The sequence below is a fragment of the Capra hircus genome, chromosome 23 (assembly GCF_001704415.2).
Source record: "Capra hircus breed San Clemente chromosome 23, ASM170441v1, whole genome shotgun sequence".
Classification (NCBI taxonomy): Eukaryota; Metazoa; Chordata; class Mammalia; order Artiodactyla; family Bovidae; genus Capra; species Capra hircus.
The window spans coordinates 2317440-2339766 of NC_030830.1; the positions used below are offsets into that span (position 1 = coordinate 2317440).

General features: G+C 57.2%; 1 protein-coding gene across 1 annotated transcript in view; it reads left to right on the plus strand.

Annotated features, from left to right (window-relative positions):
- The window catches only part of RREB1 (ras responsive element binding protein 1), a 121086-nt gene that overhangs the window by 86891 nt on the left and 11868 nt on the right, over positions 1 to 22327 (plus strand). The window contains 4 exon segments of the mRNA XM_018038921.1: positions 1395 to 1539; positions 2001 to 2137; positions 14795 to 14984; positions 15814 to 18670. Coding sequence (XP_017894410.1) covers positions 1395 to 1539; positions 2001 to 2137; positions 14795 to 14984; positions 15814 to 18670 — 3329 coding nt within the window.

The following is a 22327-nucleotide window of genomic DNA, read 5'->3' on the forward strand; positions in this document are numbered from 1 at the left end:
AGAGGGTCGGCCTGAGCCGCCTTCCCTGAACCCACTCCTCAAAGGTGAGGCCACATCTCACCTGCTGGTGGATGACTGGGCTGGTGCGCTTTGGACAGGGGTTAGTGTGGTCAGGGGCTGCCCCAGGGACCCCTCCACCCCCAAGAACACGTCTGCAGGACCAGAACCAGGGAAGCTCTGGCTCTCACCTCCACACACTCACAGGAGGGAGACTCACAAGGGTCCCTGGAGGCAGAGGTGAAGAACCCAGCCTTCCGGTCGGATCTGTGGCCTGAGAGCCTGAGCTGTTGCTCCTCATGGTTCATGAGCTTCTCAGCCCTTTCCTCCCAAGCCTGTCTCCGGTAAATAAAGTGCAGCAGACAGTGAGCGTGAGCTGAACAGAGCTTCTTTTTAGAAGTGAGACAGGATCATTTATGAAAATGTTGCTGTTTTTTCCCATTCCTGAGAATGTCTCCAGTACAATAATCCCATCAGAGAGTTATTTGTAAAGCGCCGTGGCCACATTCCCACATCTGGCACAGTTTAACCCTGTTTGGAGATGGTGATGCCAGTGATGACTGTCATTAGGAAAAGTCAGCCTCTCATGTCACAAAGTGAGGAAATTGAGACTGACTATCTTTTTGTAATGCTATTCTTTCTTTCCTATAGGTCTTGGGACCTGGTTCCTAGAATGTTTGTTTTAGAACTTGATAATGTGAGGTCACTTAAGTCAGGTCACCCATAACACTCTCCTTTTGGAGCAGGCATGTGCATACTAATATAATCCTTCCTTGTACGTATATTCCTGGTCCTGTAGATGTCAGGGTTGGAACAGGTAACGTAACCATTGTCCCAGCCACTCTCATGATCTGGGAGTTCATGCAAGACCTCGGAGAGCAAGGGCAGGCTTTCAGGTCGGAGGCACTTCAGACATGTGCTGGGTCAGCACTTCTCACATTTGACCCCAGCATGCTTCCAAAGGCAGGAGAGGACACATTCTCCTGGTAGACAGGGACTGGGTTCCAGAGCCACCGAGTGAACTGGTGGTAGTACCTGGGACTCCTTTTGCCTATAGAATTATGTGTCCCCAAATAGTGCAGCTTGTCTGTGTAAGTGGAGCAGGTCGTCAGATGGCTTCCTTTCCTCTCTTTGGTGCCAGCGAAGTTCACGAACATCTCCCAACAGAGAGCAAGGCACTGAGCCACGTTTTTGGCCAGTACTTCGTTGTGAGAGCTTTAAGAGGAGTTCAAGGAGATTATAAGGCTTTTAAAACGAAGTCACTAAATAAATTACACCCCTGTATCTCTTAACTAAGGAAAACTTTTAAGTACCAGTGCCCAAATGGAAGACATTTAAAATAAACCAACCCAGTTTTCTTTTCTAGATCACATTGTGTGTGTGTATGTTCTTTGCAGACACATGAAGATCCACGAGAAGGACCCCAACAGCTCTCCAGCTGCAGCCCCCCCATCCCCACTGAAGCGCAGGCGGCTGTCCTCCAAGAGGAAACTGAGTCACGAAGCGGAGTCGGAGAAGGAAGACCCGGCGCCAGCCAAAAAGGTCCTCCCAACCCTGCCCCCGCACAAATGCGCGTGCAGCCCAGGGGCTCCTGGCTGAAATCCCCCAGCCTTCAGTTTCTCAGTCTGGGGACTTGGCAGACCCCCACTCCCAGGCTTTTCAGCTGTGTTACCTTGCGCTGTTTCATAAGGTACCTGGAGAAAAGTGCGCGTGTCCGTCCTTGCTTTGTGGAGCCCCCGGCTGAGCCCACTGATGATGCAAAGAGCTTGTTCTGTTGTTCCAGGCTGTTTTTGTTTCTCCAGCTAGAACAGGGGCTTCCCCAGCCCTGGGGCCTCTCCTGTCGTCCCCCATTTACTCCCAGCGCCTGGCAGATACTGGGTGCGCCATGGACATCAGTTGAATTGAGGGGGCTGAACAGGAAGGAGTGGGCCGGGGCGTGTTCGGCTGCCTGGTCAGAGCGTGCAGGGGCCCCTCGTGACCCTGTGCTTCTCCTTTCCCCTCAGATGGTGGAGGACGGGCCGCTGGGTGACGCGGAGAGGAAAACCGAGGAGGTGTCTCACTGCCCACTCTGTTTCAAGGAGTTTGTGTGCAAGTACGGGCTGGAGACCCACATGGAGACACACTCGGATAACCCGCTGAGGTAGGAGCAGGCCAGGCAGGCCGTGCTGGTGCAGGGTGCAGCGCCCCTCCCTCCCATCCCTCCAGCCTGTGGCTGAGCCCGTCGCAGTGCTGGGGGCACTGGCAAGGCCACGCAGGTGGCTGCGGCCGCGGGAGGCTTCCCCAGGGTCCCAGTGCCTCCTGCACCCCTTTGAGTCCCTGCACACGGGGAGCCTCCTAGCACAGGGCTCTGGGGAGCAGACACGTTTTCTGCACAGAAGGTGTTGCAGCCCCAGGGCTCATGCGGTGCACCCGTGTGGGTGGTAAGGATGGGGGTGCAGGGCAGGTGCTCATGGGACTGGGCCAATAGCATAGGAAGCCAGGAAAGTGCTGGGGGCAAGGCCGAGCTCTGTCCAGCAGGACAAGGCACCTGAATGAAGCCTGGTGCAGCCGCAGTGACGGGGGGTGTGGATTTTCTGATCCTCAGTGGTCCCAGGCAGGGCAAGCAGGTGGTGATGAAGCCTCTGGCAGAACTTGGGCTGGGCTGGGGACCTCAGCTCTCCTTCCCCACCTTTACCACTGTGTCGTCATCAGGCAGGGAGCCCAGTGATCCTGCTGGGCAGGCCCCTCTGCCTCCAGAAGGGCTACCCTGGGGAGCCCCAGGCCTCACGAGACTTGAAAGTGGCGCGTCCTGAGGGGCCCGGCCGAGGGTCCCCAGCGCAGAGGCCAGGGCGCACGTGGCTGCAGCTTTGGGTCTCAGAATGCAGCTTGGGGGTTCAGAAATGTGGACATCTGTTTGTCTGACTCACCGGCCCATGCACCAGATTTCCTTCCTGGGGGCACGTGTTTGGTTGTATCTGAGGAGTGAAAAGGTCCGAGGCAGTAAAGACGTTTGTGTTCGAGGAAGAAGCCAGCAAGTTAAAGCCGTGTCAGATTCCATTATCCTTCATCACATTAGCTTGACATTTTTCCATTAGAGAGAAAAAAAAAATTATGGGCAGATTAAAGTCTGAGCAGTTGAAGTGCTAGAAAATGTCTCCAAGTGACTGCCCTGTCCGAGGGAATCAAGGAGTGTGACGGGCGGGCACGGCCGGGCAGTAAGGCCCCGGGCCCGTCCCACCGCTGCTCTCGTGGGCCTGGACCAGCGGCGTCAGCGCCACGAAGGGGAGCTGGGCCAGCTCGCCCCGGGTTCCCTTTCAGGCCGGAAATCCTCGGACTCTGAAACCCGCCTCTTCACAGTTGACATTCTGTCTACCAAGAAAAGCCCTGAGCTCTTCCTTTCATAGGCCCTGTCGTCCCAGGAGAGTCAGGAGCTTGACTTCCTGGTTTCCTAAGCATCCATACCACCCCGGGTGTGGGCTGGCAGGGGTGGTGACTGCTGAGAGCATCCTCTGGAGCCAGGACGCACACGCGGAGCCCAGGTTACCAGACCAGCCTCCTGCGCTGCGTCGTGGGCAAAGGCAGGCATCACCCCGGCCCCCGCTGGGGGGTGCCCCTGACCCGGCTCCACGGGGTGCCTGGTCCACTCACTGCTCGTGTCTGCCCTCCCCAGCTTTGCTCTCTCTCTGGGCTTTGGTCTGTGATCAGACACGTCTCTGGAAGTACCCTGTGACTGTCTTCTAGGAGATTCTCTCCGACGGGAAGCAGCCTGGCTCTCGGGAGAGCGTTCTGGGCAGCTGGAGCCTGCACCGCAGTGGGTGGCGGTGACAGGGGGAGGTGAGGTGCCTCCCGTCGGGCGTGGGCGCTTCTGGAGCGGGGCCTGCCGCTCAGAGAGGATGGGGACGGGCACTGCCCCCAACCCTGGCTCAGTGCTCCATGTGATCTGGGACATAGTTCACCCACCGGGACGCCACGGCTGTGACGGTAAACCTCCAGTCCCGCCCATCTCCCTCGCCCGCTTGGTGCTGGCCCCGTTTGATTGGGGAGGGGACCGCAGGAGGCCTGTGGCCAGCGGGCCCCTCCGGCAGAGCTGTGAGAAGAGCCTGCCCCGCATCCACCGCAGGCCCACCAGCTGGCCCAGTCTAGTGGGTGGGGCTTGTGTCTGGAAACCAGAGGAGTCAATTACAGAACAGAGTTAACCTCCCTTCTCCCCTCTCCGCTCTGCCCTCTACGCAGTCCCCTGCTCTCAGGATGCCTGGAGGCAGGCCTGAGCCAGCAGGGCCCAGCCGGGCAGTGAACTGTGACAGTAGCTGGTGGGAGAGACTGCTTGTTAACCCAGAGCTAAAATAGGCGCCCAGTCCATTTGCAAACCCCAAAGGCAGCAGAACCACAGTGGGATGCTACCAGTTTAGACAGAAGTTTATAACTCGAAACAGCTGTTGGCTTCTCTCGCGCTCTCCTGCCCTTACCCCCACCCTCAAAGCTGGCAAGGTGCCCGCTGTTCCTTCATAAAAATCACTGGAAATCCAAATTTGTGTAAACGCCGAGGCTGTTCTCCTGCAGGCCCCTGTGTTTCACATTAACGAAGTGGGCGCTGGAGCAGGAGGAGGACACGAAGCCGCCGTGGCGAGTGTGTCTCCGCGTGCTGGGTTTGCTTTTGCCCTGGCGTGACCAGCAGTGACTCGGCTATGTCCAGCCCCCCAGATGAGGACCAGAGGCTCCTGAGAGCTGGCCCCGGGGACCAGAGGTGATAAGACAGAGTGTTGAAGGAGCAGGTGGATGCAGCGGGGACATCCCTGTGCGAGGCTATGCTGGTGTTGAATATCAGGCCTGCTTATAAGAATAGAACAGTAGCAGGCAGTCCGCCGCCCGAGGAGAGTCAGCGGGAGGGAAGTCCGGGTCAGCAGCGGCCACGAGGGAAGCCGCGAGCGCGAGGGGAGCCGCGGGGGCCACGTTCAGTTTTCTAGGAGCCACGCCCTGAAAAGGAAGAGGAAGTTGTGAAGGAGGCTCGCGCTTTGCTGATGTATCGATACGTCCAAAATGCAACGTCAGTACAAAAGTTGTCAGTGACGTGGTTTACATTCTCACTCTCATCCAGTCTTTGCCAGCCAGTATCGGGAGCAGCCCATCTCTTTGGAACATGCACTTTCCAAGCCCCCAGCAGTCCACACACGTGCACGGGCCTCGGGCAGGCCCACATGCGGCTGGGAGGGCTTTGTCGCAAAAGACACCTTTCAGTGAATGAGTGACCGGTCTCTGGCTGACGGGGGCCTGGCTGGGAGAGGGGACAGCTGGGTGGTCACAGGGGTGTTAGCTGCAGCTGAGGGGGAAGTTTTGCAGAAGTTCTTGTGTAATCTTATATGGCTTCTTAATTAAAGGAGACCAGGTAATAAGTAATTTTTTAATTCCATTAAAACGTATCCAGCAAATGAACGGGTGCTTGTTGTGTGCCAGGCCCGTGACCAGACTTGAGAGCAGCGACGGCAGAGACAAGTGAGAGGGGGTCGTGTGTGGGCCGGCCGGGACTGCCTCCAGGGGCCGAGCAGAGGCGGCTGCGTACTCACGGCGGGGCTGAGGCGCCTCCCGCGCCTGCCCGGGGTGGGCCCCCGTAGTCCCGTGTCAGTGTGGATGCTGGTCGTGAAGAAGACATGCCCTGGGATTACAGGTTAGGAGGTGGGGCCCCGAGGGGGCTCTGCAGGTGCAACTGCACCAGGGGAAGGCGGGCGGCTCCAGAACCTGCCGCTGGGCTCCCAGGACCGGCCGCCTCCCTCACTGCGCTTCTTCCCCCGCACACTCGTCACCTGCATGGGGCCCCTGAGACCGATTCACATGGCGCTGGCCCCACAGTTGCTAAATGTCATCCTAAATATAGGAAAGGGGTATCGCAGAATACACTTCAGCATCTCGTATTCAAGATCCCCGGGGCCCAGGTCCAGCCAGCCAGAGGCAGGTTTGAAACACGCTGCTGGCCGAATGGGGGAAGACCCCTCCCCTGACTGGACGGAAGCTGGAGCGTCTTTGTTGGGGCTGACCCCCACCCTGCCCAGGGGCCTCTCTGTGACTCAGCCCCGTGGGGCGGTGTGGCCGCTGATCCTGGGCTGACCCCAGCCCCTGCTGAGCCGGTCCCTGGACCTGCCCAGCTTCACCCTGCGTTACTTGGGTCGAGCAGGCCTGCAGGGCATCGGGACGGCTTGTGTAGCCCCGCGGATTCCTGGGCGTGGGGAGGGCAGGCTCCTGTCACAGGGCCCTCACCGTTGCTCCCAGCAACTGGGAGAGATTAGTGCAGCTGTTGGATGTCAGTTCTCTGGCCGGGACGCAAGGGAGGGCAGAGAGGGTGGGCAGGAGGGGAGAGGAATGTCTGAGGCGGGTGGAGCCCGGACGAGAGGTTGTTTGCACTCACCCCTTCTCGCCTCTGAAGACCGAACAGGAAAAACGAAGCATGAAATCCTTTTAAAAGAGGAATGTCAGTCCCTCAATTAAAACACTATAATGAGCAAGACATTCAGTATCTCAAGGAAGTGAGCAGGGTGCCTGCCCCTTTCTCAGCAAGGCGTTTCACAGATTCTGATGACGAGGTGTGGGGAGGACTCCCAGAGAAGCCGCTGTGCAGGGGCCCAGGTGGTGAGGATATGACCCGGGGCGTACAGAGCCCAGGGGCACCTGCCATCTCCGTGCTCCGAAAGGCAGCCCCCTGCAGTCTGACCTATGGCCAGCATCTCAGTGACCTTGGGCTCAGCCTCCCCGTCTGGAAGATGGACTTGGGGACTGTTGTGAGGATGAGGAGGCAGCTGCAGTGCTCAGATTGTAATACTCAGTGAACATTTACTTCTGATACTAACGTTTAGAACACGTGTTGTTTTTAATGTTTTAAACCTCACAACACTTACAACAGTTTTGGGTTCCCATCGCTCCCTGGGAATCCCATTCCGGTGACAGAAGACAGCAAATTCCAGGGCTTCTCCAGGTACGGCTGATGTTTACTTGACCGAGAAAAGGCGAGCAATTTGGCCTTTAGTCTTTATCGTAATAAAGAGCCACCTTTATCTCCTTTCGCTTTTGTAAAGATTGGGTAACTGAATGACAATCTAAATTTCGTTTTGCATCCTGCCTCCCAAATGATGTGATCCAACTGTGCAGAACCCCCAGCGGTCAGAAGCTTGAATGGACTTTGTGCCTTCAAACTGGCGCGCATCTCCTCCCTTCGATGACTGGGGAAACCTGAGATTCTAAAGAAATGTGTTTCCTGATGTTTAAAATTTGCCAAAGCAGTCCTTCGAAAATATGCTTAGCAGAGTGAGGAGAAAAAAGTTTTTTAACCCTTTCTTGGGGTGGTGGGGGTCAGCTGTCTGTCCCTTAACTAGGAAACATGATGGAACAGCGTGGGAGTAAGGGTCACCAGATGAACAAGGAGTTACCAAGCAAGCCCCGCGATGGGTTAGGCCCAGAACTATTCAGCCACGGCCTTAAAACACCTTTTTTTTAAGCTTTTTCATGGCCTCATCTTCCACTTTAGGTCCCTCTGCTGGCGATCTTGCCCCTACATTTATCTTGACTTGACTTTGTCTTCCGCCCACTGTGGATCCTTCAGGAAGGTTACTTGGGAAACCCCGAGCCAAGAGTGGCTGCCGGTCCCTGCTTCATGGCTGAAGCCTTTATTGTGAATCAGTCCTGCTGATTCCCTGTCAGCCCTACTGTGAGGCCAGCTCCTTCCTGTCCCTCTCGCCCTGCACAGAGCCCACGCCAGCCCAATGCGTGCCCACCCCAGCCCTGGATTCTGCAGTTTTTGTCTAAAAAATAACCAAGGAGGAAGGAAGTGCATGTGTAGTAAAGAACGGCCTCCGCGGTCGTCTGCCCCGTTGGCGGCACTGTGGTGCGTGTCAGTCTTCCACCCCATGTATTTAAGATCCTGACTCTTGCTTTGTTGAGACTAGTTGTGGATCTGGGCCTGAATGTCACTCATTTGCATTAGAGTCCTGTGAGAACTGAAACGGACGATCCCAGCCAACAGAGGCGAGCACTCCCCAACCTCCTGGAGCCGCGGCCCCGCCCCAGCCTCAATGTCCCGTCCGCCTCAATGCTCAATGTCCCGTCCGCCTGCCTCGGGGGCCAAAGCTGAGCTGGGACCGGCAGGGGGCTCAGGATCAGAGTGGCTCGCCGCTCCCGTGGGGGTCAGCCTTCTCTGACCACGTCCACGGCGCTCTCTCTGCAGTGCAGGCACTGTTGGGGCAGAGCCCCAGTGCCGAGGGACCGTGAGTGTGTGTGGTCTCTGAAGGAGAAGGGACGGGGCGGGCCCGTGGTGCGGGCGCCTGGGATCCGCTGCCTCCCTCCAGCCCAGCGCCGGCAGCCCCCGGTCCTGCCATCTGTTCCTTTGAATGCCGGGGGCCACGATGTAAACTTGGCTCACTCCGCTGCATGCTGCCCCCGAGGCATTTCTCTCCCCTGGGACCCCCAGCCCAGCCCTTCCCGTCTCCACCTCACCCCTCCCCACACCCCTCAGTGACGCTGCAGGTGCTGCCGTGGCAGGCGGAACAGACAAGCCTCAGACAGCGGCCTCCCCCCTCCGCTTCCAGAAGCTCCAGCTCTGCAGGCCCCCAAACCTCAGCCCCCCACCCCCCACCCCAGTAAACTGCCCCTGCCCCAGAAAAGAGCATCCCCGTGGGAGGAAAGAGCCCACAGTTGGAGGAGTGGGGTGCCCTCCCAGCGTTCTGGACTAAACGGGCTTCCTTTCTCCTCGAAGCACTGACCAGCATGTGCTGGAATTCAAGTGTTCTGGGTACAGCGGGCCCTGGTGAGCTGCCTGGGGCACAGAAACAGCACTCCTGTGAGCAGAAGGATTTGGCATTCACATGTAGGTGATGGTCCTTCCGTAAGGCGAGGGCAGGCAGGATGTCCACATTACTTTTCAGCCCTGAGTTTCGTTAAGTAATCGCACGTTTACTTAAATTTGTTTTCTTTATGGCAGTCTATTACAGTGTGTAGCTTAAAAAGAAAAAAAGAAAGGTTGGTTCTCTGAAGAGTGGATGGAATTTTATTACCTTCTTTAAGCCCTACAGCTAGATACACTTCCCCCATTAAATGCATTTATCTTACTGACAGCGAAGTTAGTTTCCACTTGGAAAAGTCACCCTCAGCTTCCCAGTTTGGGCCACCTCGGATCTGTACAGTCTCCCTCTGGCGCGTCGTCAGATCACTTGCAAAATGAAATTGCCCTCCAGCACCCCCTCTGCTGTGTCTCCAAGCACAGTTCCACTCCACCTAAATATTTTACAGCGTGCTGTTCACGAGTTCCTGGCAGGGTGGAAAGATCCCCGCCCCTTCAAGCCGGGGGGCGAGGGGAGAGTGCTGGGGGCCACCCGACCAGCAGCTGTGGCCCTCGCGACGGCGCCAGGCCCGAGTGAGGTTAGCAGCCAGCCCCGGGCCCGCGTCTGCAGCCAGCAGCGCCGCCCGCAGATTCGCAGTGACCCCCACTGGACCTCCAGAGGAACCGAGTGTCTGGCTGACAAAGGCAGCCTAGCCATCTCTGGGTGACGCGCTCCTGCTGTGGTTTCACTTGAAGTCTGTCCACAGACAGAGGTCCAAGTGTGGCAGAGGAGGCAGCGTTTTTCCCCCAGGAGGGTTCTTTCCTTCTGTTCAGCCAGCCTCTCGAGGTGCTTCAGATTTCAAAGCAGGGTATTTTGCTTTTTCTCCTCTGTCACTTTTTGAGAAGTTTGTTTGTGAGATGACAGGCTGTATCCTATCAGAAGTGAAACAGGAGCACCTTGGTTGAAATCCTATGGAAACAGAGGTGTGATATGGTGGACGGAGGGCTCGTCTCACGTCATGAGAAGGCTCTCAGTTGGGGCTGTGGCGGAGGGCTGCTGAGGAAGGAGGCGGGGGGCACGGGGCGGGGACTGGGAAGGATACCCACTCCTCCCAGGGTGTCCCCAGGTGGACCAGCATCAGGGGAGACCTTCTGTTGTTCTGTGAGGTTCTCGAGTGCCCAGGACAGGGTGTCCCTTTGAAACTAAAATTCCACGTTTTCTGCATTTTTGTGTTTGCTGGTAGTTCCCAGGAAGCGGGTTATGGCTTTTTGTTCCTAGCATGGTAAAGTAATGGTGAGGTTTGGTCTAGTGCCTTGCAGTTCTCCAAGCATAGTGTTACCTTTGTTAACAGTTACAGTAACTAAAGGCGCCCACATACAGATGGGAGAGAACAGGGCCCCACAGCAAGAAAGCGAGCTCTCCCAGGCTGCAGCCACAGTTGCTCAGAGACTCCAGACCTCTTGCTTGCTTCTCGCTGTCATTGATTTTCCCAGCTTGTCTGACATAAGAGGCGCCTGGTATGCTTGCTCACCTGCAGATTCCTGGGTCCCTCCCTAGTTCCTCTGATGCCAGCCCATCCGCCGTGGCCCTGGGAACCTGGTTTGCACAAGGTCCTGAGGGAGTCTTATCTCAGCCACGTCTGGGAAGTTTTACACAGCAGGCAGCTGGAATACAGATGAAACAAGCTGTCCAAGGCCACCCACTCCGACTGCCCACTCCCAGTGTCTGGGTCCCATGCCCAGGCCCCACCGCTCCGCACCCGCCTTCCTCGAGGATGCGGCCTGTGGCTGGCAGCGAGCGCTTCTGGCACATGTGTGCTGAGCACCCACCATGCGTGAGACTTGGTCCCACGCGCCAGAAACGGGAGGGGATTGAAGGCCAACTACAGGAGAATGGAGGAGGAAATAGATATTCCTAGATAAATTCACAGCTGTGAGAGCAGGCAGTAAACCCGCTTCACCACCTTCCAAGGCACCCTCATGCCCTGTGTGACCCACGTGTGGGTGTCCTCATGTGGGATGCCAGTACAGCCCACACTGAGGCCATGGTCTCAAAAGAGGAGGGTGCTCAAAAAGATCTCTGGGGCACAAGAGCAAAGTAATAGGATTTTTTTTTTTTTTTTTTTGCTCATCCTCTAAAATTTTCTATTTTTATATTTTATAATATTCCTTGGAAGAAAAGCTATGACCAACCTAGACAGCATATTAAAAAGCAGAGACATTACTTTGCCAACAAAGGTCTGTCTAGCCAAAGCTATGGCTTTTCTAGTAGTCAGGTATGGATGTGAGAGTTGGACTATAATGAAAGTTGAGTGCCGAAGAACTGATGCTTTTGAACTGTGGTGCTGGAGAAGACTCTTGAGAGTCTGTTGGACTGCAAGGAGATCCAACCAGTCCATCCTAAAAGAAATCATTCCTGAATGTTCATTGGAAGGAGTGATGCTGAAGCTGAAACTCCAGTACTTTGGCCATTTGATGCAAAGAACTGACTCATTGGAAAAGACCCTGATGCTGGGAAAGATTGAGGGCAGGAGGAGAAGGGGACGACAGAGGATGAGATGGTGGGATGGCATCACCAACTCAATGGACATGACTCTGAGTAAACTCCGGGAATTGGTGATGGACAGGGAAGGCTGGCGTGCTGCAGTCCATGGGGTTGGTCAAAGAGTCGGACACGACTGAGCAACTGAACTGATACACATGCATGCAAATACATGTGTGTATATAAATCCAAAAAGATGCATAACACACACACACACTTCTCAAGACAGCAAGCTGATTTAAGACATATGCTTAGAAAAAAAACCTTTCAGCTCCAAGGTTGAAAGTCCAACAAGAGTGCAGCCCTCTGCCCACGCCCACCTGCTCACCTGCAGTTGACCTGCCGGCTGGTGAGAGTCAGGATTCTCTCTCCCCAACCTGTTTATGTCAGTAATGCTTGTAATTATTTGCTGTATAAGCCAGTCAGTTTTTTTTATATATATAAAGAATAGTCTCTATGAAAACGAAGTTGGACAGACTTGTACATAATTCAGATTGGGTAGGTTTTGTTATTTGTTTTTTTGTCAAATGTAGGGTGGACGAGACCCGTGTGAACAGGCGAAAGGAATGATCATGAGAACCTAGGTGCCGGTTGAGTTTGGTGTGCAGAAATCTCAGTTCTTGCTCTGCCTTAGATCGTCTAAAGCCAGAAAGCAAAGATGTCGTATCACAGTGCCTCACACCGTGAGAAGGACATCAGTCTTCACTCGGTGGAACTAGACCTTGGCCCCCAGAAAAGACGGGTGAGGGAGCAAATCGTGGGCTCTCGTTCCACAGTAGGTATGTTCTGTAAAGGTTCCAGGAACGCAAAGTTAGCCGGCACTGGACCGTTGCTCCTGGAGGAAACACGGGGTTTGTTTCCTGCAAGCCTCTGCTCACATTTTCATGTAGTAACCAGTACATAAACTTGTTTTATTAAGTGTCTTTCTGTTTAATATATACCATTGACGCATCACCATTGAACTGAAACAGCTGACGGCACTGTATCTCATCTCGCACTCGCGTTTTTCTCCGCAAAGCCTGTCACGGGCTTCCAGCTGTTGGGGACACTGAGCGGCTCTCAGCACTGCTCTTGGTGACCATTTTAAACAGAATGATCAGGAAGAGGTCCAGGAACGCTAGAGAAGTGGCAGCGAAGAGACAACGAGAAGGACACTCGCTTACAGTCAGAGCTGAAACGAACGAGCAGAGCATCTCCTTGACCAAGCCCAGCGGGGAACATGTGTGTCTAGCGGCTGACTCCTCCCGCCCTGTCCCAGAACATGCCCCAAATGCTGATGTGGGTTTGCAGATTTTAGCAAGGTGGCAAGTTCACAAACACTGAATCTGCAAATAATAAGGGTCAACTGAATGGTTTAGATTGAGTAAAATATTTAATGTGCGTAATTTTTTTTAAGTGAAGTTCCCGCCCTACCCCTTTACCTGGCTTTGCTCAAGGAGCCTGCCTCCAGCAGATGGAGCGCGCCCTGCTGTCTTCCGTTGCTGAGCGGGGACGGGGCCTCGACTTCCAGTGTGATGGGGCCATCACACATTCGCTGGGTTGCTAGGGGGCTGTGAGCTTAGATGTTTGTTGCAAGGTCCTGGTGCTGGTAAAGATTAATTGTAAATACTCTGCAAATATTCTACACAAAATATATGTCGTCAGTGCTAATGGTTAACCAGGAGGAGGGAGCCATCATAGACCTCAGGGGTGAGACGCCCAAGGGCCCACCACGGACAGCTCCCTGTCTTCCTTACCTCTCGCCTCACCTACCAGAGAAGGCACAGACCAGCTTCCAGGCTGTTCTTCACCTGCTCCGGGCCCAGACAGGACAGAGGAAAGTTGACGATGTGGGGTGGGGAGAGGAGGCGGTGGGGCAGGAGGATCCTAACAGTGACAGGAAGCAGGGCCCAGGGACACAGAAGCTGCGCTGTACTGGCCACAGCTGGGAGATCTTTCCACACCTAAAGGCATTGGGCTCCCTGCGGCCGTCACTGCCCCCAAGCCTTTATCACCGTTGGTGAGCTTAAGCAGCGGCCCCTCAAGAGGGGGTTGTGTTCGGAGTGGCTCATGGGAACCCGCTGTGCTAAATTTAATGGAATGATAACACTGAATCTCAACAGTAAGAGGGTAGGCAAGTGTCAAGGTGAGGGGGTGGAGACACGGGATCACGATGGCTGGGCCATCACGGCCCGACACAGGAATGGAGCTGCACAGACGTGGCGCTGGCCTTGGTGCCACCTGTGAAGCTCAGCCACCTCACGCGTGATGTGTCGTCTTCGGTTTGCAGAGCATTTCAAAGCCAAAAGAGTTTCCCCTCAGGTGTGTGCAGTGTCAGCTGGGGAAGGTCGCTCTACCCCTCTGTGCCCCAGGTTCCTTCTCGAAAGGCAGGAAAAAGACCTGCCTGGGATTTCTGTGGGAGCATGTGCAGATGTGTATGTGGTCGGAAAGAGGTGCTGTCCAGGGGGACCGCCTACCATCCTGGGAGCACCCCACGTCTACACTGCCTGACGCGGCTGAGCCTGTGAGACGGACCCCCTGTGACTGGGGATGTTTAAATAAGGCTCTCATGGCGTGTGTGTGCAGTGCAGGTCCGGAGGGTGTGGGTGATGTCCTCATGGTGGTTGGGCTCAGTGAAGATCTAGGAGACTGATCTGAAACGTGGAGGAAACGGAGACCCCATTATATTATGAAGTGGCATTATATTATGCATCCATGTGGCCCAGGCCAGGTCAGGTGTATGCAGTCGTCTCTGAGTTTGAGCTTGACAGTCTTTCCTCTGTTGGTGGACCGCCCTGTAAGAGCCCTTCTAGGGCAGGGAGCCAGTTTGGTGGCAGGAGAGGGTGGGCATGTGAACAGGGCTGGCGTCTGGCTTTGCTGCCTCCTGGCTGGTGTGGCCTCTACCTCGTTGCCGGCCATTGTCGAGCCTCCGTGTTTCCCTCTGGAGGATGAAGGTCAGGTGGTGTGCTGGCTCTGCGGGGTGCCCTCGGGAACTGTGATTACTGCTTAGAGGGCAGGGGCATCACGGCGGGGCTGCTCAGCCTCCATCACCCGCTCCAGTTCTCAGGGCTTGATCACCGTCTCCCCCAGTCAGACATCAGGGATGCTGCTGTGACTGCTGCAGCTGCTGTGGACATCTGTGTTTTCTGGCCTCAGAACATTTCTGATCATCAGAACCCACGGAGCTGGGGGCGGGACGTGTTCCCTCCACGTGATGTAAATGCAGGTTAGAGCAGGTGGCCTCAGGTTCCCAGCCCTGTTCACACCTGTGCCATCTGCACAGACCGAGTGCCGGGGGCGAGTAGGACCTCTTTTTTTTTTTTTTTTTTTTTTTTTTAAGGAGTTTAGTGTTGCTCACCAGGAGCTGGTTGGCTTCTTGACGTCATAGCCTCTTTATTTTGCTCACTTGAAATGAAGCAGGAGGAAACCCCACGCGGCTGGCGGACGGGCGGAACCTCGGCCGCAGCCGCCACCTCACGGCCTGCGCTCTCTCCTGGCAGGTGCGACGTCTGCTGCGTCACCTTTCGCACACACCGCGGCCTGTTGCGCCACAACGCGCTGGTCCACAAGCAGCTCCCCAGGGACGCGGTGGGGCGGCCTTTCATCCAGAACAATCCCGCCATCCCTGCCGGCTTCCACGATTTGGGCTTCACCGACTTCTCCTGTCGGAAGTTTCCCCGCATCTCTCAGGTACGCCATCAGCCAAGGCGGGACCCAGGTTCCCCACCCGAGGCGGGCTTTCCTTAAAACGCTGCCCTTTGGTCTCGGTCTGCCCCTCACAACCCTGGCTGAATTGAATCTGTATTGTTAACGGGGTTCTTTAACGTGCATATCACAGCTAACTATCTCTGGCATTGTAGTTTCTATTCAAACGTTCTGGGTCATCGTTAGCCTGAGCTGCATGCGTTCTCTGCTTATAAAACACCTGCCAAAGCTACTTTGGCGGTCATTCTTTCAAATTTTTAAAAATCGAGGTAGAAGATACCAACAGTGAAATTCTTCAGAAGCCCCAGGCTCAGTGTCTTATTCTGTATGTATACACTCATGTGCATACGTCTGTGTGCACACCCCCACATGTACACGCATTCATACATCCGCGTGTGTACCCACGTCTGTGCGCTCCTGTAGCCCCAGCCGCCACCGCCCCCATTCTCCCTTGAGGCCCTTCCCAGGCGGTGCCCGCCATCCACAGTCAGAGGAATCCCAGTCTCCACTGATGACAGGGAGTTACCATCAGTTAGGTTTGTAGGGACCACATTTTAAAAGAGAGAACCCAGCCTCTGTGGTGGTGGTACTTCGCGGCACTTTCCTGCCGCTCTGCCCAGAGGCACTAGAGACTGCCTCCCTCATCAGGCAGCTGGGGTTCCTAAGGTGCTTAGTAGCTGGTGCTCCGTCCTCAGGCCAAGGGGTGTTAGCGCCAGGGGAGGGTGGGCTCCCCTCGGGCTAGGGGAGGGGCCCGGCCAGGCCTGCTGTGCAGCCGGGAGTGGTTGCTGACTCCTCTCTGCCGGCTTCCCCGCAGGCCTGGTGCGAAACGAACCTGCGCAGGTGCGCCAGCGAGCAGCACCGCTTCATCTGCGACGCGTGCGACAAGGCCTTCCCCATGCTCTCCTCGCTCACCCTGCACAGGCGGACACATGGGGCTGCCAGCCAGAGCCCGGACGGGCCGCCGGCCAGGGCCCCGCCGGGCGGCGACCCGGGCCAGAAGGCCTTCCTGGCAGTGCTGGGCCTGCAGCACGCGGAGGACGTGCAGCCCGCGCCGGCCGAGCCGCCGCCAGACGACAGCCAGGCGGTCCAGCTCCAGGCGCTGCGGTGCCAGCTACCTCAGGAGCCCGGCTGTGCCGGCCTGCTCAGCCTGGCCCCCTTTGACGCCGCTGCCCTGGGCGGGGCTCTCGCCGTCCTCCCGGCCACCGCAGACAGCGTGAAGCACCTGGCCCTGCAGCCCTTCCAGAAGGGCTTCATCATCCAGCCCGACAGCAGCATCGTGGTGAAGCCCGTCTCCGGGGAGCCGGCCATCGAGCTGGCGGACATCCAGCAGATCCTGAAGATGGCTGCGGCTGCGCCGCCACAGGTCGGCCTCCCGCCGCTGGCCAAGGCACCGGCCGCGCCGCTGCAGGCCGTCTTCAAGCACATGCCCCCTCTGAAGCCAAAGCCTCTGGCCGCGCCGCGCACGGTGGTGGCCACGTCCACGCCCCCACCCCTGGTCAACACCCAGCAGGCCTCCCCTGGCTGCGTCAGCCCCAGCCTGCCCCCGCCGCCACTGAAGCTCCTCAAGGGCACGGCAGAGGCAGCCCCCGGCGCCCACCTGCTGCCACCCAAGTCGGGGGCGCAGCTCTTCCTGCAGCCGCCGCGCCTCGAGCTGCCTGGCCAGGCCGAGGTGAAGACGCAGCTGGAACAGGACAGCCTCCTGGAGGCGCTGCTGCCGCTAAGCGTGGAGGCCAAGATCAAGCAGGAGGTCGCGGAGGGGGACCTCAAGGCCATCGTGGCGGGCCCCGGCGGCAAGAAAGCGCCGGCCGTGCGCAAGGTGCTCTATCCCTGCCGCTTCTGCAGCCAAGTGTTCGCCTTCTCGGGCGTGCTGCGCGCACACGTGCGCTCCCACCTGGGCATCTCGCCCTACCAGTGCAACATCTGCGACTACATCGCCGCCGACAAGGCCGCGCTCATCCGCCACCTGCGCACGCACAGCGGGGAGCGGCCCTACATCTGCAAAATCTGCCACTACCCCTTCACGGTCAAGGCCAACTGCGAGCGGCACCTGCGCAAGAAGCACCTCAAGGCCACACGCAAGGACATCGAGAAGAACATCGAGTACGTGACGAGTAGCGCGGCCGAGCTGGTGGACGCCTTCTGCTCCCCCGACACAGTGTGCCGGCTGTGCGGCGAGGACCTGAAGCACTACCGCGCGCTCCGCGTCCACATGCGCGCGCACTGCGGCCGCGGCCTGGGCGGCTGCCCCAAGCCCCGCAAGCCCTTCGAGTGCAAGGAGTGCAGCGCCGCCTTCTCAGCCAAGCGCAACTGCATCCACCACGTGCTCAAGCAGCACCTGCACGTGCCCGAGCGCGACATCGAGAGCTACGTCCTGGCGGCCGACGGCTTGGGCCCCGCCGACACGCCCGCCGAGGCCCCAGGCCGCGCCGACGAGGGCGAGCGCAAGCCCCTGGCCGCCTTCCTGGAGCCCCAGAATGGCTTTCTTCCCGCGGGCCCCGCCCAGCCCCTGCCCCCGCACATTGCAGTCAAAGTGGAGCCTGCCGGTAACTTCGCCTCCGACTTCAATGAGCCCCTGGACTTCTCCCAGAAGGGCCTGGCCCTGATCCAAGTGAAGCAGGAGAACGCGGCTGCCTTCCTGAGCCCCTCCGCCCCCTACGACTGCTCCATGGAGCCCATCGACCTGTCCATCCCCAAGAACTTCCGGAGAGGAGACAAGGACGCAGCTGCTCCCGGGGAGGCCAAGAAGCCTGAGCAGGAACCCGGGAGCAGCGAGCAGACTTCCCCGGGCCCACCGGCCTGCCCCACGCTGCCGGCGACCTTGGGCGCCAGCGGGGCCCTGGAGAAGCCAGGGGTCCCCGCCGCGGCATCCTCAGCGGCCAGCCCTCTGGAAGCTGCGGCGCTGCCCCCGCAGGGCCCCGTTCAAATCGCCGTGCCCGTCTACTCCTCAGCCCTGGTCAACAGCTCTCCGCTCTTGGGCAGCTCCACTCTCGGCAGCCCGGCCTTGCTGCGGCCGCTGCGTCCCAAGCCCCCTCTGCTCTTGCCAAAGCCCCCCGTGACGGACGAGCTGCCCCCGCTGGCCTCCATCGCCCAGATCATCTCATCCGTGTCCTCGGCCCCCACCTTGCTGAAGACCAAGGTGGCCGACCCGGGGCCGGCAGGAAGCGGCAGTGCTGCCGCGGCCTCAGACAGCATCGGGGGTGCCCTCCCCAAAGCCACCACTGACGTCACCAGCCCGAAAGAATCCAGTGACTCACCCCCCTCCTCCAACAGCCCAGAGGCAGCCTCGCCCACCGAGCAGGGACCAGCCAGCTTGTCGAAGAAGAGGGGCCGGAAGAGGGGGACGCGGAGCCGGGCGCGCAGCAGCGGCGGGGTGGACCTGGACTCCAGTGGGGAGTTCGCCAGCATTGAGAGGATGCTGGCCACCACGGACACCAACAAGTTCAGCCCGTTTCTGCAGAGCGCGGAGGACGACGCCCAGGAAGAGGTGGCCGCAGCCCCCGCAGACCACAACGGGCCCAGCGACGAAGAGCAGGGCAGCCCGCCCGAGGACAGGCTGCTGAGGGCGAAGCGCAGCTCATACACCAACTGCCTGCAGAAGATCAGCTGCCCACACTGCTCGCGGCTCTTCCCCTGGGCCAGCTCCCTGCAGAGGCACATGCTCACGCACACCGGTAAGAGGGCGGGCAGCGCGGAGCGGCGCCACGGCGGCCCTCCTCCGCACCCCGCTTCCCAGCTTGTCCTCCTCTTCAGGCCCAGGAGTGGGGGAGCTTGCCTGATGGCCCAAGAGTCAGTACCCAGAATGGGCCCCCAAGGGCGTCTGGCAAAGGGAGGTGCTGGGGTGTTTTCAGGTGCGGTGGTCCTGGGCCATCTCGTCCCTTGGTTGGGAGGAGGCAGGTAGGGGAACGGGGACTTGACAGAAGAATTTGCATCCCATCCTCAAGGCAGCTTTTAAAACTGCAAACATTCTGTGATGTTCTTTTGACTGCTGTGCATTCTAAAGGGGACTATTGCAGATTGTGCAGCCACTTTTCAGTTCACTGAGGCGACCACGCCTTCTTGCGGTTATCGCCATCAGTGTCAGACTAGTTGTAGAATTTAAAAATGTTTTTGCTTGTACTAAGGTGGATTGTTCCAGAGAAACATGCGAATATATTCCTCTAAGTAACAGATTTAAGCCCCAGAGTATTTTTCAAATGTTTTCATATATTGATTTTTAAAGAGAAGTTTAAGATAAGAAATACACTTTAAATAATTTGACTCCAGGTAGTTAATGGTCGAGTGACTATGCAACTCCCATCTTAATTCTGAGTCACTGAGGATTCAAACAGGATTTATACCTTTGAACTGAGGGTAGTTTGGGTGAGATTCTTAACCTTTTGGAGATGACCACCCAGATATAAATTGATCAGACCTGAACCAGAAGAGGTGTGCAGCGCAAGATTGCCAGATAAAATGCCGGACCCCAGTTAAGTCTTGGATTTCAAATAAGCAGCAGGTGATTTTTAGTGTATGCATCTCCCATGCACTGTTTGGGGTAGGCTGAAGGGGCACATGGGGAGGGGATGGCAGAGCCGTTGTGGGTGACGAGGGCCCCGGGGGGCTTCAGGAAGAAAGCGTTTCTCAGAAGGCACCCCCCACGGCAGTCTCTCTTGCCGCCCCGGGGGGCTTCAGGAAGAAAGTGTTTCTCAGAAGGCACCCCCCACGGCAGTCTCTCTTGCCGCCCTGTTGGGGTGGCACCCGCCTGTCACCTGCAGGGTCTCTGAGAAGTGAACACTCCTCTTCCGACTTCTCAGCAGACGGGGTCTGAGGAGCCGGCGCTGCCTGCCCACTCACTCCTCCCCCGGGTCCAGCACGTCCCCCTGACTCTGGGATGTTCTGTTCTCTTCCCGGGAAGCCCACGGTCTCCCTGAGAGGACCGTACGGCGGGTACTTCCTCTCCAGACTTGTGCCAAGTCTCTGCAGGCGTCTGGTAGGAGTTCCCGTAAAGTGCCCAGGCGTCCTCTTGGTTTAAGATTAGGAGGCGGGGGAGAGGGGAGTGGGAGACAGGGCGGGCGGGGGCAGGTGTGACCTTGTTTTCTCCGCTCAGTCACCGCGCCCCTGGGGTCACTGTCCCTGTCTGTCTGCCCTGTGTTCCTGCCGTGGGCATCGCAGGCCTCGTCTCTGGCGGGCAGAGCAGCCGTCCAGAGCTCATCTTGGTGATGGGCCATGAGGGCCATGCTGTCCCCATCTTGCCCAGAGGAGACCGAGGCTCAGGGAGGGTTGAGTGATTGGCCTGCAGGCTTTCTGTGGTCCTGGGTTGGGAGCCTGGCCGGGTCCCCTGCCGCCGCCCCTGCCCTGTCTAAGGATGTGGGGGTCGTGCGTGTCCTGACCTATCCCCAAGGCACAGGATGTGGAGGTGGTTTGAGACAAGGTGTAGCATGGCTGTGGACCCCGAGCTGCTGACAGGATGGTGTTAGCGCCCCGTGGGCTCAGTTGCCCTCCTCTGCTCTTTTACAGCCTCAGCTTCCAGAGGCAATCTCTGCATCAAGCTGCTTAGTGATTTTAGGGAGCGTTCAGCAGCAGGGACAGCGAATTCCAACATCTCTGCAGGGTCTCCCAGACATGTTTGCAGGCCATCCCGCCACCTAAACAGGCAGCATTAAGTAGCCCAGGGTTGAGTGTCCAGCCGGGGGTTCGCTGCTGCTCAGGCAAGGGGCATGTGGTCTCAGCCCTTTCTCTGCGTGGCTCAGGTTCTAGGAGCCGTGGCTCAGGAGGAAGCTGGCGTGGCTGGCACATTCCATGTCCTGGCTCAGTCTGCACTCAGCTCCTTCCTCCTTCCACTCCCCTGCTGGCCCGAGGCATCTAGTTAAGGGGGGGCCACCCTGGTTCCTTCCTCTCAGCCTAACCAGTCCGCCTCTTCAGAAGATGGCTCACTGGTTTCCGCCTTTTCCCCTTGTGAGCGTCCCGTGTGTTTTCAGGCTATAGGTAGAAGAGACAGTGCCAGAAAATGGTTCATTTCAGCCCCACCCGACTTCCTCCTGGTGAAATGGAGCGTCGGGACCCTGTGAGGGCTGAGGTGCCTCCAGCTCTGCCAGTCCTAGTCCCTGGCCTTGCCCACTTCCTCGTGGTTGGTCTCACTGATCTTTCTTGCCAGCCTGGATCCCACCTACCTCTCCCACCCTCTGTTCACAGACACCACGTTGGGCTGGAGTCTGTGGGATGCACGCCTCAGTGTGGAGAGCGCTCCCAGTGGGATGCGTGCCTCAGTGTGGAGAGCGCTCCCAGTGGGATGCACACCTCTGGAGAGTGCTCCCAGTGGGATGCACACCTCAGTGTGGCAAGCTCTCCCAGCCTCGCTGGGGTTTGACTGCTTTTCACTTTCTTAGGAGGCAGCTCTGGGAGCGTCTTCCTGGCCAGCCCTGCGTCATCTCTGCCCGATCCTGAAAGAAAGAGACCCAGGGGCAGGAGGGCGATGGAGGGCTGGCTGAGGGGGCCAAGGCAGGTCATCACACTTACTCTGGGCGTTCACCCTTTATTCCCTCCTGCCCTGGCTGCCAGACAGCACCATGTGCCTCTTGTAAAATTTCTGTCTTCATTTCTTGACTGTTCCGACACCGTGAGCGTGGGTCAAAGGATGTCATAGGTCTTTGGTGCAAAGGCAGCTGCCTGTGGTCACAGGTGCATTTAGAAACAGCCCTTCTGACGCAATCCTCTGTGCCTGTTACCAAATGGATGAAATCGTCAGGTGCCTTCCATACGGATCACCAGTCACCAAGGCTTTTCTGAGGACTGTGACAGCAACATACTAGAAGGGCTCTTGTTTCTTCTGCCTGTGCAGTCTGCAGGGCACGCTGCTGTTTAAAATGTGTGACTTACGCAGTGAAAGGGGGACTTTTAAAGGCTCCTGTTGGTTGTCACTTTGGGAATCTTCCTAATTGGATACAATACTTCCAGGTCATTGAGTTGGTTTCTAAACTTAACCTTAGCATGCATCTTCCTCATCATGAGACATCCGCCTGGCTCTTGAAACCGGCTGTAAAAGTGAAGCGTTTACCAGCGTGGAGATCGTAGAGTACCTCATATAGTAGGGAGAAGCAAGAAGCCAGCCGCTCTGTTTGAAATCAAGAACCAGATCACAGCTCACAGTCACAGCTTCTGACTTGTTTTCTTCTCGGGCCTGTTTCTCTTGTTTTCACACTGGCCTGACTCAGGGAGACTGTGATTGTGTTGCCCTTGGAGAAAGAAATGTTAAAGGGAACAACAGAGCCTGAATAATTATTAAACATTAGGTTTGACATTTAGTGAAAAGTAATTTGAAGGGCACACACACACACAAAGAAAACTAAAAT